This window comes from Amyelois transitella, chromosome 22 (genome assembly GCF_032362555.1).
Source record: "Amyelois transitella isolate CPQ chromosome 22, ilAmyTran1.1, whole genome shotgun sequence".
In the NCBI taxonomy this organism is placed as follows: Eukaryota; Metazoa; Arthropoda; class Insecta; order Lepidoptera; family Pyralidae; genus Amyelois; species Amyelois transitella.
The window spans coordinates 2,781,279-2,802,229 of record NC_083525.1 but is presented as its reverse complement, the minus strand read 5'-3'; the positions used below and the strand labels follow the sequence as shown (position 1 = coordinate 2,802,229).

Below are 20,951 nucleotides of genomic sequence, written 5' to 3'. Positions count from 1 at the left end.
AGAGAAGTTATGTTGAATTAAATTTAATATTTTGTTTCTTTACTTTACTACACACATATGTACATTTATATGTATGGCATTATGTATATAATGCTAAGCATACATAACACACATACATATAGATAATCCTAAGGTTGGGGAGGTCATATAAGAGAATGAAACTGGGATTAATGCTAAGAGGAAGAAGAAGCTCTTTTATGAAAGGTTCACCGGCGACTGTAAGCTAGTCTATTTTCTGCCCAATGTGTTTTGGAAATTTAACAAGCACAGCAAATATTTTGTGACATACTCTTGATCATAACGTTATTAAACATTTTATACAGCCTACGGTGTACTTGAAAATATGGGAAACATTTAATTTCTTATACTTAATTGAAGCTGGAACTCTACTTACTGAAACAATCAGACGTCTATCTAAAGTGCAGAATCCCATTGGCCTTAAACAGGCAGATTGCATCAGCAGCTGACGAGAGAGCAGTTCAAGGCGGGAAGCCAGAGCGCCTGTGCTTGGAGGCACCGTCATCATGCGACAGATAAGGATCTCAGCTTTTTTGCCCTGAAAGTATTATCAAAGTCCATTTAAATATCAGCAATTCTCATAATGTAATTAATGTAATTATCAGATTTTGAATACCATTTCACCTATCAGTAGACATATATTTCGAATGATAATACATTTAATTAATAATTTATTATTGTTCTTTTCTTAAGTTGTAAAGTATATAAGTAATAAAAAACATGACACAATCAATTGAAATTGAAAGTAAAGGAAAATTATCTAAACAAATGTATATCGGCACCAATGTCATCTGTTTATGCCTATGCATAAAGGAACGGATGCTTAAAACATTCCCACCTCTTGCGAAATACGATGACAAGGCTCCACCAGCCTAAACAAAATCATCAAATGCATACTGATCCACAATAACCATCGGATGATTGTAAAATAAAAACTTAAATTGGACTCAGCCTGATCTGAAACTACAAATAAACTGATGAGATTAATGATGAGATGACAAATATAACCGACAACAAATAATAAACGTACGGTGACAGTGTCTAATGGAGTGGAACTAGATATAAGTAGGTCAAATTTTACAAGAGTATGTAGTAACAGAAATACTCACGAATACCCGATATCAAGTAATATGACCCAGAAATTAGTTGGAACAAATCAGAGACCAATATACACATCGTGAGAATTCCAAACCTCTTGTTGATTTTATTAATCACATCTGTTAGCATTCCGTGAAGAGAAGTAATGCGAAAAAGTGCTTCGATAACACCAACTTCTGAACAGGAATCAACAGTCACTAAAATAATATTAAAATCGAAAAGCTATAAAAAGCTGAACATTAATGTATATGAACCTTTAAAACTATACGTAAAACGTGCATAATGGTAATACTTTTATCTAGCTTAATAGTTTTAAAACAAAATATGGAGTATTGAAATTATTACTTAAATAAATATGTATCGAAATTATTTTTATCGTAAAGTGTCTTTTTTACTTTCTCTCTTTTAACAAGTTAAAATCTCTCATAATTCATTTTCAGAATCTTACTAATTATTTGTGCAATAAATTCAAACTTGACAATTATAACAACATTAGTTATTACATCTCCGATGACTGTTGATAATGACTCACCGTACAATGAGAAGTAGTGATCAACTGTTAAACTCAAAATATTATTTACAGCTTTGTAATGTATATGCACTAATATCAGGGTGACCGTAAATTGTAATTCCGCTATGATAATTGCCACTGTGAGGGAATAGCTAAAAGTGAAATATGTCACTGAAATATAAAAAGCTGTCTTGTTATGGTCGTCTTGTCATTTGTCCCATTCATAATATTTAAGATGATATGATAAAAACTTTGAGGTATCAAGGTTCTTGAGTGCTATAATACTTTTATAATTTTAAAACTTCTGATATTTCCATTTGGAAGTCTAATCTTGAGTAGGATAAACAAAAAGTAGTCGTTCGCCACGAATGTAGACTTCGCGATTATTTTTAACGCAACCTATTTAGAAAATTCTGTTCTATACAATCATATACATATTTTAACATACATAAAATCACGCCTCTTTCCTGGATTGATTTTAAAATCATCATTATTATCTTGCAAACTCTCGAACTGATCCACCAAATTCTTTCAAAAAATTTTAAGTTTAAGAAAAGCTTATCCTTAATGACATTGGCATTAAAAAAATAAATAAAAAAAGCAAAAATACCACAACGCAAGGGAAGGTACCAATCCGTATTAGTCCGTTTAAGAAGCAAAACGTAGAAGGTGTAATCGTAACCGATCACCAATACGACAAAGAGTAAATAAAATATGAAACTTGGCCAGAGTCTGCGTTCCTTTGTGTGATAGCAATAAGAACTGATGTTTTCATTTCATCTGAAAATAAGATTTTTTTACGCAAATTTACATATTTTGATGAACCATGTCATTCCAATGGATGTCGTAAAAGGCGACTGAGGGATAGGCTTATAAACTTGAGATTCGTCTTGTAAGCGAAGCGGCTAGCAACCTGTTACTATTTAAATCTCGATTCCTTCACTAAGACATACAGCTAAACGTGGTGTTTTAGTCTTTTCAATATTGGTGCGTCTGTCTAGCCCGTCAGGGATATGGACGTGATTATACGTATGTAAATATGTGATGAAAAAAAGCGAATTGTTAGTTTTACACTTGGAATTTTGAATAAAATGTAGATTACAAAGAATTATATATAGTGAGTTACGCCTGAATTACGGAATGTAATTATGTAATAAAACATGTTAATAATGACCGCTCACTTAATAAATATACCTATACAAATATACACTCACATCTTTATTTCTTACGGGGTAGTAAGAGCCAACAGTCTTGCAAAGACTGAAAAGCCACGTTCAGCTGTATGGCTTGATGAAAGAATTGTGATTCAAATAGCACAGGACAGCCCATCGCATAGTATAGAATCCCACGTTTATTAGCTTTTCCCTTAATCACCTTTTACAACATCTATGAGAAAGAGATGGCGTCCTATTCTAAAAGTGTCACATAGCACTAAATAAATAAGCAATAATAAAAACTCAGAAGGTTTTAAAGCTACTTTTATTGCTCTTAATAATTCTAAAAAGATGCCAAGAACACATTATACACCTAAATCTTCACAAATCAAATTGATGAAATCACGCAGAGTTTAAGTTAAAGTACATATTTATCAAAATCCGTGTAAAGACGTTCTTGTGAGAACTACAAACGTTTTGAAAACAGTGCAGCAACGGCTTTACAAATTGTAGCAAAAGATTGTATTCTATCTTATCAAACGACTAGAATTGTAGCAATATAACCAGATGCGAAATTACAACTCCAAGTATCTGTAAAAAGAATTATTCGTTTAGTTTTGTTATAAAATAAATTGAATTGAATTTTATCAAAGAGCTTGAGCTCAAATCACACCGAGATGGAAGTGTCTAGAAGCCGCGCGCAGCGACCGACTTAAAAATGAAGACATGGTGTTGAAGAACGGCGAAGAGCGGGTGGTAGGATACTTTCTCGCGCCTTCCGGGGCAGTTGTGCGCCGAAGCTGCGTGGACGCCGTTGGAATAATCGCGAAGCCACGAAAATTCACGCGCTGTCTTAAAATTTTTTAAGCGATTCTATGTGTAAAAGTATTATCCCTATGACTTTTATACATAGAATCGCTTATATCGAATCATAAATTATATGACATTCAAGCAACTCTCCTCCTAGCTTCCAGCCATCTTAGTGTTAATTGAGCATAATTCTACTAATTAATGTTTTTTATTTGATACTGCATTAAAAGTATAAAAGTCTTTAGCTTTACGTTCTTTCCTTATTCTACTTACTGAAACAATCAAACGTCTATCTAAAGCAGAAAATCCCAACGGCTTCAAACTGCTGGACTGCATCATCAGCTGACGAGAAAACAGCTCCAGACGGTACGCTAAAGTTCCAGTGATTTGGGGCAACGTCAGCATGCGGCATACTATGGTCTCAGTAATTTTCGTCTGGTGATATTGTAGAAGAAATAATAAAAATTAAAGTGAGATGTGAATGTTTAGATTGGATAAAATAATAACGAGTGTTTAAGAGGAAGAATAAAAGTGCTACCAATTAGTGGAAAGCTGAATAGAAAAAGGTTGGGTCGGTACGGACACATCATAGGAAAGGGAGGAAGTTACTATCGCTAAGACAGTCTTAAATGGAAAGGAAGATTTAATGGAGATGCCGAAATAGAGCTGAATAGCGTGAAGGAAAGTATGAGTAGAATAGAAGTGACAAGTGAGATGGATAGGCTTATAAGGATTTTTTTTTAGGCGATGGGCTTGCAACCTGTCACTATTTGAATCTCAATTCTATCATTAGGCCAAACAACTGAACGTGGCCTTTCAGACTTTCAAGATTGCTGGCTCTGTCTACCCCGCAAGGTATATAGATGTGATTATATGGATATGGAAAGTGCAGAATAAGTTGAAAAAACGAACATACAGTGCAGTCCCACGTAAAGAGTGGAAAAAGGTATCTTCGAAAAATATTATAGAAAAAATGTTATTTGCACAAAATTGTGCACCTGGAGACTATTTATTGCAAATACGGAGTTAATAAGGTGTTACACCAATCCATCAGTTGCCTTGTTGTATTTTTAATTCAATGTCAGGAAATGGAGCGAAGTTTCACAATTAGCAAATACATTTTTCACTTCAAGGTTTTTTATCTTTGTCTCTGATATCTTTTATTTTTATCTTTTATTCTTATCATCTTTGATTTAAAAGCATAAAGGTACAAAGGTACTTAAATAACCTCTTCAATGATACGATGACACGGTTCCACTAACAAAAACAAGTTCAGCAAATGCATAAAAGTCCACGTTATACATCGAGAAATCGAATAATAAAAGTAGATGGTAGACCCAGTAACTGAAATCAAATTGTATAATGAACATTTTTAAATGTTGCCAATTACAAATTGTTATGGGACACTAAAGTCTGTCATATGTTGTATTGAAATGTGCATTGTTTTATCTGGTTTAAATTTCTACTTAGATGACCTCAAAAATATTGAGTGAAAAAAGGCTATTTTGAAAGTCAAGATAACATTAGTGGTAACTTAAAAGCATAGCAAAAGAATGGGTGGGTTTTCATAAATACAGTGTTCCTGAACAATTTTGGTCACTTGATAATGATTTTTTTTGAAGGTGGTAGTAACTTATTATGAGGTAGCAATCGACTACTTTACTTTACTCGTTATTCACTTATTGGGATTTTTTAGATTATTTAGATTATAAATAATTGTAACACTTACAAATGTCGGACACGGTGTAGTATGGTCCCGTAATTAGTTCGAGCAGCAAAGAAATCATCATGAACATTATAAGAACGCCGTAACTGTTATTAATTTGTTGCACCACATCAGAAAGCATGCCGTGAAGCCAAGCAATACGATGAACAGTTTCAGTAAGACTTACTACTGAACGAGATTCAACGGTCACTACAATCAATTATTATAAAACCCTTTATTGACTGACGGAAAACCTAAATTTCGGGTTATAGGAAGTTAAAACTTTGACAGATTCTGTGAGTTGTATCTTACCAACATTAATACTTCAATAATGAAGAATTTCATTATATTTGTTGTTATCTTTATTAACTTAGTAAATTGTAAGATATTGTAATAGTAAAGCGACTACGTCTGACTTGATTTTTAAACACAATGGATTTACTTATTCTTAGAATACAATTATGCTTACCATGCAGCGCAGAGATCTGATCGGCTGTTAAACTCAAACTGTTGTTTACAGCTCTAAAGCGGGCTTCTACTAATACCAAACTGAATGCAAATAGCAATTCCGGAATCGTAATCACGATTGTAAATAAATAGCTACCAAAAAACGAAATGACTGAAATATAATAATGTCCCTAATTATAATCATTACTTTTAACGTCAATATATACATTAATTTATAAATCATCTGTTGCTTTAGAACCAGTGTCTTCTATACATTACTTAGATGATTTTTCAAGGATACTGACTATGGTTTAATCCGCAAAGCAAATACGGTGATTACCGTAGTATCTTTTAGGAAACTTTATTATGGTACTTAAGTTGATTTAGAGTCAGCAAAAACAGCATCAATTAACAAAAACAGTTGAATATGAATCTAATAAAGTAATGAATATGAATTCTTTCTGGCAGAGGAGAACTATTACTTTCTTTTCACTATTTGACGGTGGGATATGAGATGTAGAAACAACAATATTACCAGTCAGCCATAAAAGAGAGGGATCTGCTTCATCCCAGGCAAGCTGCAATAGGTAGAAGCAATAATCGTAAATGTTCACCATGACCATGAAGACTAAAAAAAATATCAAACTTGCCCAAAGTTTACGTTCTTTTAGGTGAAAGTCTTGGCCACTGATATTTTCATCACACTGAAAATTTAATTCTTTGTATAACAAGGGTTAATAAAATAGAATATAGATATATATATTTATAACAAGTTTTTTGTTCTAGTCTGTTATTAGTTCAGCTTTACAATATCAAAGGAATTCGACTTTATAGGATTAGATTTAGTTTCTGCTGAGTATTGATATTTGAGTGCTTATATCTTAGGAAGTTACTAAGATGTCTTACAATACTGGGTCAAAACATTATCTTATTTGTCGGAAGATATTGATTAAGTTTTATTCATAAACTTGGGATTCTCCCTTCAGATTATGGGCTGACAATCTATCACTAACTCAATTAGAAAATTTAACTATCCAGCTAAAACTTATCCTTCGAGTCTTTACACCATCAATGAAAGACAACCATATAAATTACCACGATATTATCTAAAGTGAAGTACATTTTTATAAATCGAATAAATAATTTACTGATGTGGCTGTATTTATTAGTTTCAAATAAATATTTATCTTTATTTATTTCAAGGCGACGTGTATAAATTATCAGCAAATTTCAATAACACTCACCGAGGCCATTTTTTTCATATACTCTAGCATGCATTTCATACGTTTCGGGGCTCCATACACAGCAACGATTGCCAAAACTACAAGGATAGTCATCTCCATATATGTCACAGCTATTCTAAGATTAGAGGACGTGGATTCAAGTTCTATATATATTTGTACACCAACAACTACTAGCAATGCTGCAAATTTAAATTTACAACTCGTTATATCTGCTTTATTATATTCCTCGTTAGAAGCTGTAGAAATACAATTTGATATTACAGAATATGTTGAGTAGGTTGGACCTAACTTTGAAAACCCTCTCTTAAATTTTTGCACGTTTTCAATTACATGTTAGCGGCTAAATTTCTGGGCCAAGAGTTAACTTTAAGACATTTATCTCTTAAATTTTTTGGTAGTTCGGCATGCTCAGCCTCGTATTCACCATTTTCAAAACTATGTGGTTAATATCTTCTACATTTATTATTAGTATTTATTAGCTTATCGCAAAATTTTTATTTTTTAATACCTTATCTACGGTTGCGGCTTCTTTTATTGTTTCCTTTTTTGTTAGAGCGTTACGCTATGTCTCTCTAATAACTATATAGATATTATACAAGGGAAGGCCTAGAAGCAAATTTTTGTCAAGATCTGAATTGCTAAATAAACATAAACCCAAACATGGAGACATTCCAACCCTTATGATGCGCAAATATGGTAAATATTTTTGTATAAATACTACTAATGTGGTAAATGCGAAAGTTTGCCAGGATGGATTTATTTATGTTTTTTTCTCTTTCATGCAAAAATTACTTGAGGGTTTTGATGAAATTTACGGTTGGATATAATCTGGAAGATATAGAGTAGTACTATTTAATCCAAAAGTACCACGGGAGCGATATCCCTGACGCAGCTAGTGCGTTATATTGCTTACCCACAACTGTAACTAGTATGTTACCATATATGGACATAGATGTAGAAACAGATAAAATGTAGCCATTGCCATGCGACTTGAAATTCAATGGGGCTGTGCCGAAGAAACTTGACAGCTGAAACATTTATTTATAAAAAATGCTTTGTAAAGTGGTCCTTATAAGTTAAATTAATGTTATACAACATTGGTAGTATTATTCTTTGAAATATTAAATTGTTTTTGTTGATATTTCGCTCGTAGACATGAAGGACATAATTCAGGACGCGTGAAACTAAGCATTTTGCCATTTATGTGATGACGTAGGAATTGTTTGATATTTTCGCTGTTTAGACCGATGTATTTATATATATCTCATGAAAATTTTACAATGTGAAAGATTTATACAAACATACATAAAATCACTCCTTTTTCCAAGCAACTTGATATGTAACCGTGATCCAATAAGGGTGAGGTTCCCCTGCAAAGGTTGCGGAGATCAGATGGGATGAGATTCGCTTCGTGTAAAAACCTTACCCACCCAATCCATGATCCAAGGTCAAGGGCTTAACTCGGGCGGGGTGCTCAGTGCGGGAAATCTCCTCAAGTACCCTGTCTCTTGAAGGTTGTGCTTCTGTTGCTTCTTTCAAATGAATCCTGTGTCAGCGATGGACCGAAAAGGGGCCCGAGACGTTGCACCCCGGGCAACAGTAAATAACTGTACAGTAGTCGGGCAAAAAGATCAATATCACAAAATTCATCATTGTAAATCTTACAGGGTATAGGTAAGCTTACGTAAGGTTACACCGCGTGCGTAGTTAGTAGTTGACAATGCTTATAATACGTACCCTAAGTAGGAAAGTGAAGACTCCACTCTCAATAAACAGATCATTGTCAGTGGCTTTTATGGGCGATGTCAAGTGAATGGGCTCAATGGCATCCATTTCTGGAATGGCAAGCGGTATTTCCTGTGGTGTTTCAAAATGTATAAGTAATCCTTTTAGTGATGTTGCAATACTCATCTGCTAAATCACGCGCTACTAATAGTGATGTTGTCGTTTTAGCTCATATTGTGCAAATGAAGTAAATAAATCGATTATTCAGAAATAAGAGCTTTCATGTGCACACAAAATGTTTAATCCTATAGAATTTTTAGATAAGTTTTTACGATTAGATTTGTAGTAAGATAGTATTGAACAGTAGTGTTAATAATTACTACAAAATAACCTATCATTAAAAGTGACTGTATTATTACTGTCCATCGAAAGAATAAGCAATAATAAAAGAAATTATGGTCCAAAAGATATGTTTATTACTTATTATTATGAGGATTGCAAGAAAATCATACACACAAAAAATTACATGACACTGATAAGAAGTATTAAAAGTAAGGTTCATAAACATCAAAACCAGTGTTGTCTTGAGTGAAACATTTACAAACGCATTGAAAACTGACTGTATGCTCCTTGCATTAGATTTTATATTTATATCTAGTTATCAAATTGTAGCAATATAACAAGATACGTAATCACAACTCCGAATATCTGCGAAAGGAGATTTTTGGTTAGTCGGTAATTGATAGTCATCTTTTGAAAATATCCATAAATTTAAAATTTATTGAAATGCTTATTATTAATGTGATACGCACTTCTATAATAACGTTCTTCACTCTACTTACTGAAACAATCAGACGTCTATCTAATGTCAAAAATCCCATCGGGTTCAAACTGGTAGACCGCATCATCAGCTGACGAGAGAACGATTCCAGACTATAAGCCAGCGCACCAGTAATTGGAGGCACCGTCAGCATACGGAATACCAGGTTCTCAGTCTTTTTGATCTAGTGATGATTCAAAAGAAATATCATAATTACACTCAACAGATTTCTCTACAGACTATGCCAATCAAGCAGAAATTATTAAGTATCTAAATATTATGTTCTGAAATGAAGTTTTCCAAAACTCATACAATCTGCTTAACAAAAAGTCAACACACTTTTTTGCCCAAAATATAGATGTTACCTCTGAGATACGAATAAATACTAAAGACATATCACCTCTTGGATGATGAGATGAAACGGTTCCACTAACAAGAACAACTTCAGCAAATGCACGCTACTCCATGTTACATATCGAGAGATTATAAATAATAAGTGGACAGCAGACCCGCTATTGTCAGCAACTGAAATCAAATCGTCCTTAATAAAAAGCAGTAGTTTTTTAAATAGTCTTAATCTATCGTGTCAAACACAACATGATTTCGTAGCTTTAGTTAGAAAATGTATGAAATAGTTGTAATTAATATATCTTGAAATCAATGAAAACCACTTAAAAATAAGTTACATTTTTAATTTTACTAGGTGTCTTTTATATTTTTTGATAATTGCAACGTACACTCCACATAATAGTATTGAAACTTTAAGTTAGACCTATGAAAAGAGTTCAATTGAGGATTTACTCCAACGCACACAAGAATAAACTGAATCACTTACAGATTTCTAAAAAGATGTAGTATGGTCTCGAAATTAGTGCGAGCAGCGAAGAAATCAGTGTGAACATTACAATAATGCCGTAGCTAGTATTGATTTGCTGCACCACATCAGATAGTGTGCTGTGGAGGAAAGCTGCACGATGAACGTCTTTAGTAATTTGCACTACTAGACGAGAGTCACCAATCACTGCAAGTAATAATACTTACATAAGACCCTTTACTTGTATTTTATATTCTTTTTTCTATTGGTGACGGGAACCACACCGCATTTAAATGGTAAAAAATTCTAAATCAAACTTAAAGATTGTAATATAATTTTACTTACTATACAGCGATAATATGTGATCGGCTGTTAAACTCAAAGAATTGTTAAGAGCTTTAAAGCGTATCAGAGCTAATATCAAAGTGAAAGCAAACAGCAATACCGGGATCATGGTCATCGTCGAAAATAAATAGCCCCCAACAAAAAAGGTCACTGAAAAAAGGAGTCTGGCTATACTATTAATAATTTGAATCATCATCACCTGCGTGTTTTGTCATCTTCAAGTAATCAATCACTAGGAGATTGACTGGAAAACTGGTTACTATGTAAAAAACAATTTCATCTTGGCCCTTTTTTTTATTTTCTATCGAAGGGGAAATACTTTTTATGTCGTAAAAGGTTACTAGGACTAAACGTGCCTATTAATCAAGTGCAGCTTTTACTATGATCTAATTTTAGTTAGGTTTCCTCACAAAGGTTGCGTAGGTGAATCGGGAGTCGTAGTCATGTAAAAACCTGACTTACCTAAACTTGGATCACGATGAAAGGGCGAACTTCAAGCTCCTTTAGAAAGAGATGAAGATATAACCGAGATTAACGCAAGGACACGAAGATAAATCTCAATTTAGAATCAACAATATTACCATTGAGCCATCGAAAATAAAGCTCTGTTTTATCCCATTCAAGCAACCGAAACTGCATTTTAAAGTCATAAATGGTTACTGCAACGACGTAGATAATAATAAATATCAAACTGGTCCATAGTCCGCGTTCTTTTAAATTAAAATATTGGACACTAATATTTTCATCACACTGAAAATTCAATTGTTTGTTTATAAATATTTGTAGTTTTACAAGATGATTCGTTGCATTGTGCATTTTGACGATTATAAGTTGAGATCGTTAGTATTACGGAAAAATATGAGATTTTCAGACTTCCGATTGTTGCACGAATGATTTAGCTGTAATGCACTTACATACATACATATCACACATGTTTTTGTCATGTAATGCCCCCTAAACTTTTCTTCTGTGTAAAGTGGACCTAATGATTTGATATTGTTGTGTATTTGACGGTTTGGTACCACGACCATCCTGGTTTTTTATTCAATTTCTTTTAAGATGCATCCATCTTTGATGGCAAATTTTAGGACACTTACCAAGGCCATTTTTTTCATATGCTCTATCATGCTTTTCATACGTTTCGGGGCTTCATAGACCGCAATAACTACCAGAATAATTAAGATAGCTTCCTCAAAGTATGTAACCGCTATTTTGAGATAAGAGGATGACCCGTTCTCTAATAATAATGATCGTAAGCCGATGAATACTAGTATTGCTGTAAAATAAATTGACTTCTGGATTATATGATCCTTGTTTGAAGTAACAGGGGTAAAATTCACGAAATAGGATACAATCGGTCGTAATACTTTTGTTGTAGAGATTAGAATTAATTTTGAAAACCGTTGCCGTGACGCCTATTGCATGCGAACTCTCTTTAATTTGGCTTACTAACTATTATCCTTAGCGATACTTCAGAATCCAGAGTACGTTTAGTTTAGTTCCATTTCTCTATAAAATTTTCTGGGTTTTTGGCATCCTTAGTTTTGGGTTGATGTATTAGTATGCAATAATTTTAGAGTCACCCAGCCAATTTTCAATCAATTTTTCACCATAGCCTATTAGTGGCCGCATGGCCCGGATTGTGTTTCTCGGGTACTTGAAAAATATAACCAAATCTTACGTATTCGGCTTATTATTTGTCTTATTGCATATTATAAAGATGAGGATAATCTTCTCATAATAAAGAAGAAAATGGAAGCAAAGGCTTTGGCTACACTCCAATTCAAAGACCTAGATAAAACATCTTTTAAAACCGACATGATACGTGCATGAGTTAAAACTAGTGTGTAATATTGTAATGTGTAATTGCTTACCCGAAACGGTGACTAGTACGCAACCATATATATTTTTAGGGGTAGAAATAGATAATATATAGCCATTGCCATGCGGCTTGAAGCACAGCGGAGCCATGCCGAAGAAACTCGATACCTAGAACATTTACCTAGCTTTAAACGAAATGTTTATAAAAGGTATTTCACAAAATCTGTGGAAAGATTTGGAAACTGTTACATTCGGAATTGTTTAGGTTCTTATTATTACTAGTGTTTTGAGTCATTTTCCAATGGTTCCACGCTACGGTTTAAAGCGTTAAAGGGGTCCTAGAGTTTATTTATAGTATTCTGCCGGTAAATATAATTGTTCTTGTTTACCGAAATTTTAAAGATTCGTTTTCGTCACCGGAAGAGGCCCTTATCGCGTTGAGAACTTTTGATTTTGAATTAAAGCAAGTGTTTTTTAAAAATGCAAAAAGGTACATATACTTACTCTAAGTAGAAATGTAAAAACACCGTCTACAATGAACAGTGCATCGTCAGTTCTCTCGTGAGGTGGTCTTATCGACTCAATGGGCTTTATGCTATCCATTCCTGGAGAAAGATTAGGTGTGGGGTTATGTGCGAAAAATTTTATTATTTAAAGTTAATAATTTTTAAAAGATTTAATCTATATATATAAAAAAATACCTAAGTAGTAAATAAGACTATTAGCCCCTGTAGCCAGCTGTCAATCGACTAACTAATTATCTCTAGATGAGTATCTATACCACATAATCATTGCTTATTGAAAACATTTTTATTCTAACTTCTACGTGTTATCTAGTTTTATAGTAAATTATAAGGCGTTCGTGGCTCGTCAAACTGACTGAAGAAAGACTCTTGGAAAGGGGTCTTTACCTAGTTCTTCGACGCATGGCGGAGATAAACGCATTTGCGAGGCATTGTTGTTAGCCATTTGACCTTTAAAAACTTCGTTTTGGTTATTTTATGAGATAGATACACGATCACACTAAATGACCATTGGTTGTAAATGCTTCTGTTTTTATAATTTTGAAATTGATGATGTAGTTAAATTTTTACAGATTTCTTTTTGAATTACGAAACATAAGTGCCTATCATCATGGCTTAACGATATTAGAACTGTTATTAATTCTGTAACTGAGCTATGATATTACAGTACAATAGGTTCCATAGTAAACATGGTATTAGGTAATAAACAAACCTGTTCATTACATCCGTCTAGGAAATAAACAAGCAAATAAAGAACAATCGCCAATACCTATATTTTTTTTAATATGTTTATTCGAAAAAGGAACACCAACATTATACATACAATACATTGCTTTAAAAGATTAAATCTAAATAATTATCTTATAATGCAGCCTTTGTTAAATGCAACACTATTTTGTTAAATATCTATACAACATTACAATTTTGGGGAACTGGGAAGCAACTGGATGATATTAGCTTTGAACTTAAACAATGAGTAATGGAAAATATCTACACTTGATACAATTATTCTACAGACTGCCTTAAATGTTTGGTTGTGACCAGTTATCGCGGAAAATAAGTAGAAATTATGCCAGGATCACCTAATTGTTCCGAATAAGTGGTCACGAAGCAAAAAGAGACACATTTCATACGGAGTTTATAATAGACCAATCTTCTAAGATTCATATTTTTGAAATTGCACCAACATTACCAAGTAGGTGGTTACTGATCCAAGTACCTGTAAAAATAAAATGATCAGTCGGAAAAATTAGGTATTGTGGCGTAGATATGTCGCCATAGTAGTATTTTTTGCTATCTTTCTAAACAAAGAATTAAGGATACTCATTCTATTCTGCAAGAAACAATGCGTTAAAAGTTCAAAGCTGATCTCTACCTTCAATCAACTTACTGAAACTATAAGTGGCCTATCCAATGTGCAGGCACCCATGGGCTTGTAGCAGACAGATTGCAGCATCAGCTGGCGTGAGAACAGCTCTAGACGAGACGCCAAAGTGCCTGTAGTTGGTGTCACTGTCATCATGCGACACACTATACGTTCGGTCTTATAACCCTGTGTGCAAGAAATATAATTGACACGAAGAGTTAGACAACGAATTGAGAAACTTCACCTTTTTTGAATCTCATGATCAAATATACATACATACATACATAAACTCACGCCTCTTTCCCGGAGGGGTAGGCAGAGACTACCTCTTTCCACTTGCCACGATCCCTGCATACATGATCAAATATACTCACATATATAATGTTTCAAAACCTAACCTCATTCAGACAAATGTAATATTCTATTATATCCAGATAAGGGATCGTATCCACCGGTTTTAGGCTGAATGAACAGATTTTCAGGCAGCAGAAACTGCGGTAAAAAAAATTACCTCAACCGTGGTATATCGACAGGGTTCCACCACCACTATAAGCCTCAGCAAGTGCAGAATGTACCACATACTCTCCAGTATTATGAAATGAGACAGGTTGCCAAACACCCGAACATCTGTAATGCAAATATTTATTGGAAATATGAAAATGAACTTGGGAAATGGAAAAGTAAGCAACTTTTTTCCACGCAAAAGAAAGAAGGGTTACCCTCTTTCTTTTGCGTTTTCGAAATTCTGATTATTAAGTCATGTTTCACCAGTACTGGTGAAACATGACTTAATTATCAGAATTTCGTACATCGGAACTGAAACCCACATGAAATATAAGTATATTAGATACTTAACAACTGCAAAAGCCGTGTGGTTCTCGATAATTTAATAAAGGACTATATAGAACCACACTATATCTTCCCAATTGATGTCGTTAAAGACGTCCTATTTAATTAGATTTTTTCATAAATGAATAATCAAAGAAGTACAAGATTATTTGATCTGATAACACTCAACAAACAACCAACTTACTTATTTCAAAAATAGCATAATACGGGGTGATAACGAGATGAAATAGCGTGGAGACCAGTATGATGACAAGACAGATACTATAACTATCTTCCAGATGATGTATAACGTCGCAGAGCTTGCTATGGATCATAGCAACACGTTGCAAGGCGTCACTTGGCGACAACTGGTGTATTGAACCAGATCCTAGAATACAAAGAATCATGTGTCAATAATTTTATAGATGATACAAATTAAGAATACAATAATATACATTTCGTTATTAAAAGAGACTTCAATTTCATTGCACACTATGTCGTACTTTGCATGGTCTATGAATAAATAACCCACGATGCTTTTATGTCGCGAAAAACTATCACTTTTTCGCTTTTTATTATATGTAAAACGAGTAAAAGATAGTTTTTGGCGCGATAAAAACGGCGTCGCGCGTGCCATTCTACGGGGGGAGGGTTACATTTTCATCATCTTACCTCTCTGATGAGGAGCCCCTATGGCTAGCCTTAGACAACAATCGTAAGATGTAAGTAAAAATAACATATATTTAACGTGTCTTCAAAATTTTCCTTACAGGGATAACAGAGCTGCTTTTCAGATGTATCTTACTTCCTGCATTTATCACTCTTACATTCTCTACACTGACTTATACAACCCAGGATCAATGTCACTCCGACCTCTTCTCCAAAGAGATGAAGATGTAACCGGGTCTAGTGTTAGAAGTAAGAAGATGAGAATACACTTACTGAAAGGTTCAGACAGTTTCTTGGCAGTGAGATATAGAACTCTGTTCACGGCCTTGAAGCGAGCATGAACCATCATTGCAGTAAAAGCGAACTGCACTTCTAAGATCGTAGCGAAGTACCAGAGGAGATAGAATCCAAGATAGTGAAATATTAAATTCCCTGAAATATCGAGACAGATTGAATTAAATCCGACTCTCAGACTAATGGTAATCAGGTAGTGTATCATGAAAACAGCAAGTCACACGTTCAATAATGAGAAAGCGACCAACAAGAGTTAAAGGGTTTTTCGTTATGATTTAAAAGATATTTCTTTTGAAATAAGCACAACCTTTGTAATTTTGTTTCTTGTTTATATCAGTTTCGATGTTTTCTGCGTAAATAAATAAATAAAATAGCCTGGAATAGATTATTTAATGCGAAAGTGGCACCGATTTGCGTTTAATTTATTTTATGCTAGAGGCCGCCCGCGACTTCGTCCGCATGGAAACGCTATCAATCCCGGGGGAACTCCGGAATAAGAAAAGTAGCCTATATGTTATTCTGGGTCTTCAGCTACCTACATACCAATTTTATCGTTATCGGTTCAGTATTTTTTGCATGAAAGAGTAACAAACATCCATACTGACATCCTGATATACTCACAAACTTTCGCATTTATAATATATAGGACTAGAAAAAGCCGGCGATAACGAAAAATCACCTTGAATCTCGTTTTCGAGGGAATTACGGAAAATCCTCTCTTAGTGCACCTCTAAACCACATAAAGAACCTACACACAAAATGTCATGTCTCTTGACCCAGCGGTTTGGGTTTTATGTTCATATGTCAGTAAGTCATTCGCTTTCTTCTTTCATATATTTAGATGTTTAACTGTCTGTAATTGTTTTCTTATATTTTAACAGCAAAATCTTTACTCAGCCTTTACATTTACGTTACATACGTTTTCTTACATTCTCTATCCGTGCTCCCAGCTTGGTGCGTGGAGAAGAATATGTCGTCAAGAACCATAGCAGTAAGTACGATCATAAAGAAGATGAATCCTGCGCAGAGGTTACGTTCCCTCCTGTAGGAGTACTGGGTGCCAATTTCTTTATCGATCTGAAACTTCCAACTTCTTGTACACTTAAATTTCAGGGTAAATAGGTTTTTCTATTGAATCTCAATTCTATCATTAAGCTAAACTGCTGAACGTGGCCTATTGATCTTTTCGAAACTGTTGGCTCTGTCTACCTCGCAAAGGAAATAGACGTGATTATGTGTATGTATGTAAATAGGTATCATTTTAGCTTGTGTGCCTTTGACCTTACAGGCAGATTTAGACCAAAGGCCCTTAATATTTTAATTGTTTTTTTATGTCAACAACCGCTTGTGTACAATGGCATCAGATTCAGTTTAAAGTAAGTTATTAATGTCAGAATGATGATGAAAGATGATTGATGATCACTAACAAGGGTTATAATTTTCTCCATTAACTGTACCTACTATCAATTCGTCAAACTCTTAAATATTTTATTAGATATATTTTCCTGCTAATGTTACGTTATTTATTGTTCTATAATCATTGCTAGCCTGCATCTAGTATATAAGGTTTTACTGTGCTTTCTGAAAACCCCCTCAGATGCACTTGAAGGGTTTCGATTTTTCACTTTACGGGCTTCATAACTGTAGTTTAGTAGAGAGGCCAAGAAGAGCCTAAAATTGGAGACTCGAACTAAAGACTCGCTAGATTAACGTAAATTAATTAATTATTAAAAAGAATGTGGTGTGTATTGGTGCCGTGTGGTTCCCGGCACCAATACAAAAAAGAATAGGACCACTCCATCTCTTTCCCATGAATGTCGTAAAAGGCGACGATTTTTAGGCGATGGGCTAGCAACCTGTCACTAGTTGAATCTCAATTCTATCGTTAAGCCAAATAGCTGAACGTGGCCATTCAGTCTTTTCAAGACTGTTGGCTCTGTCTACCCCGCAAGGGATATAGACGTGACGGTATGTATGTATGTATGTATTAAAAAGAATTTATCAATTACTAGCGACCCGCCCCGCCTTCGCACGGGTGCAAAATTATAAATGTTATTATACATAAAAACCTTCCTCTTGAATCACTCTACCTGTTACAAGAAACCGCATCAAAATCCGTTGCGTAATTTTAAAGATTTAAGCATACAGACAAACAGACTAAAATAGCGACTTTGTTTTATACTATGTAGTGAAGTAATTAATCTATCAAGAATATCTGTGTATGTACCGAAGCAATCGTGGTCATGAATTTAATCATATTCCTCATTCGTCTAGGAGCTCCATAGACACCAGAACATCCCAAAATTAGTAGAATTGAAATGTCACAGCAAGACATCGCTCTAGATAGGTGAGAAGACATGTGGAGGAAAGGTGTGATGCCAAGATTCATCTCTGATATTATACCGTAGAAAGTGATTATGACTGTAATGAAACATAAAGAAAGCAAGTGGAATTAAATAACTTAAAATTATGACGAAGAATTTGATAAAATCGCACTTCAAGTGAAGACTTCTCGGGGCGTTAAGGATTGGTTTGGTGTAGAAGTGAAAGAATTTAAGATATTTAAAAGACATTTTGAGATATCTTCACCTCCACAAGCAAGCGAACAAATGCCGTGTGGTTCCCGGCACCAATTCAATAAAGAATAGGACTACTCCATCTCTTTCCCATGGATGTCGTAAAAGGCGACTAAGGGACAGGCTTATGAACTTGGGATACTTTTTTTAGGCGATGGGCTGGCAACCTGTCACCATTTACTTTATTCTATTTATAAGGAAATCAAAAAGGCACTATGCAATAGACTATATTTTGAAATTTTGAAAGTCTGTAAGTATCAACGATAGTGAGAATGGAACAGAACAATATAGGTATGATGCTCTCAAAGAGATCCAAGTCACTTAACTTACCCAAAGTGGTGACCATTATGTAGCTGTAAATGCACATGTGGATAGATAAAGACACAATATAACCATTTTGGTGCGGCTTGAAACGCAGAGGAGCCATGCCAAACAAACTTGATACCTGAAACATTTTTATTTATAAAAATATAATGAGGACAATATACGAGTATCTATAATCTTTTATATTATTTTTCTATTTTATTATTATTTATTTTAAGTCGCTGTCTTTTTGGCGTTAAATCTAGTTACATTCAGGGCATGATGAGAAAAGAACTTTTTCTGATAGGCCTGGGTCTTGGATATTTATCTATACAAGTATTTATTATCGTTGTGTTAGTATCTCGTAACGGAAGTCTCGAACTTACTTTGAGGCTAACTCACTCATCTGTGTAATTTGTCAAAAAAAAAAAATTCCCACCTTTATTTAAAGGACCTTAAGGTACAGTTATACTGTTTTACTAAACTCAAATCTTGAATTGACCTACCCGTAATAAAAAAGCGTGTGCACCAACCACAAAGCACTGCTCATTGTCAGTCCATTCCTTCATTGGTAACCGTAGATTGAAGGGCAATGTCATTTTACTTGCCTAAAATTATTCATTCCATTAATTCAATTTATGAACAATTTATTTTATTTATTTATTGATTCAATTTATTTATTGAACCAAATTGTAAATGCATTGAAATATGCACAGACGGGTCTTCGTCAAGTTAATTTACAAATGTCAAATGAAATGTAAAGTTTAACTTACCATGAGCTTGAAAGCAGAAGTCGAGTGTACAATCGATATTGATCGATTGATATCGATATGATGGGGAGCAAAAAAAATGAGAAGGCATTAAAATACTAAAACGTACCTGTTATTTTCTATTTTTTTTTAAAGAACGGATAACTGATTATGTATATGATTTTTTTTATTACTGCTACTTGAGACAGAAATAAAGTTTGTATTCAACAAACATTAAAAAATAAAAGATAAAATGGAACCCGCGTGGTAGGATTGAGCAGTCGGATCTTATACTAATGTTTCGAACGGATAAAGATCAAACAAATTGTAATAGATTGACAGATTATTATTTCCTTTTAAAAATATAAGCTCCAAGCGTTTATAAATAACTGGGTGGAAATATTGATTTAAGTTCCAATGGTTTTATTAAATCGTCAGCTTGCCATGTTTGTGGTTTGCGAGTGACTCCTAAAAGTATATTTACACAAGGTAAAATAACAGAAACTGTTTAACATGACATGACTGAAGCTTTTAATATGGATCGAATAAGTAACATGCATACTTACATATAATCACGTCTATATCTCTTGCAGGGTAGACAGAGCCAACAGTCTTGGAAAGACTGGTAGCTCACGTTTAGCTGTTTGGCTTATTGAGATTCATATAGTGACAGGTTGCTTGCCCATCGCCTTAAAGGATAATCCCGTTTTTAAGGCTTAGTCGCCTTTTACGACATCCATGGGAACGAGATGGAGTGGTCCTGTCCATTTTTTGATTGATGCCGGTAACCACACGGCATGAATACTTAGTTTTTGACGGGTTTTGATCAAACCCCGATAATAAACATTTTTGCCTACCACTGTAAAATATCGACAAATAATCTCTCGTACAAAATTTTGCCTTATTAAAAAGCTAGTGAGTAGTGATTTTCACCTGCGTGAAAAGAAAGAGTTTCAGGAGTCGGTTTTTATAAAACCCTGACCCAAGATCGCGGTCACATGCAAACCCGGGGTTCTAAAAAGAGGAACCAAGACGATAATTAAAGTTACTATTATGTTCTACTCACAAAAGAATCCTACGTTCTTCATATAAGTAACTCTTGTTACCCCTTTTCACCGTACAGGTTTTGC

General features: G+C 34.2%; 1 protein-coding gene across 1 annotated transcript; it reads right to left on the bottom strand.

Annotated features, from left to right (window-relative positions):
* Positions 1 to 14,192: 14,192 nt before the first annotated feature.
* On the bottom strand, positions 14,193 to 19,671 carry LOC106137064 (gustatory receptor for sugar taste 43a). The gene is made up of 9 exons (XM_060950840.1): positions 19,606 to 19,671; positions 19,100 to 19,214; positions 18,421 to 18,614; positions 17,123 to 17,270; positions 16,173 to 16,331; positions 15,436 to 15,618; positions 14,914 to 15,029; positions 14,427 to 14,588; positions 14,193 to 14,255 (listed from the first exon to the last, which is right to left on the bottom strand). Exons 1-9 carry the CDS (start codon positions 19,669 to 19,671, stop codon positions 14,193 to 14,195), a joined length of 1,206 nt encoding a protein of 401 aa, XP_060806823.1.
* Between the last annotated feature and the right edge of the window lie 1,280 nt (positions 19,672 to 20,951).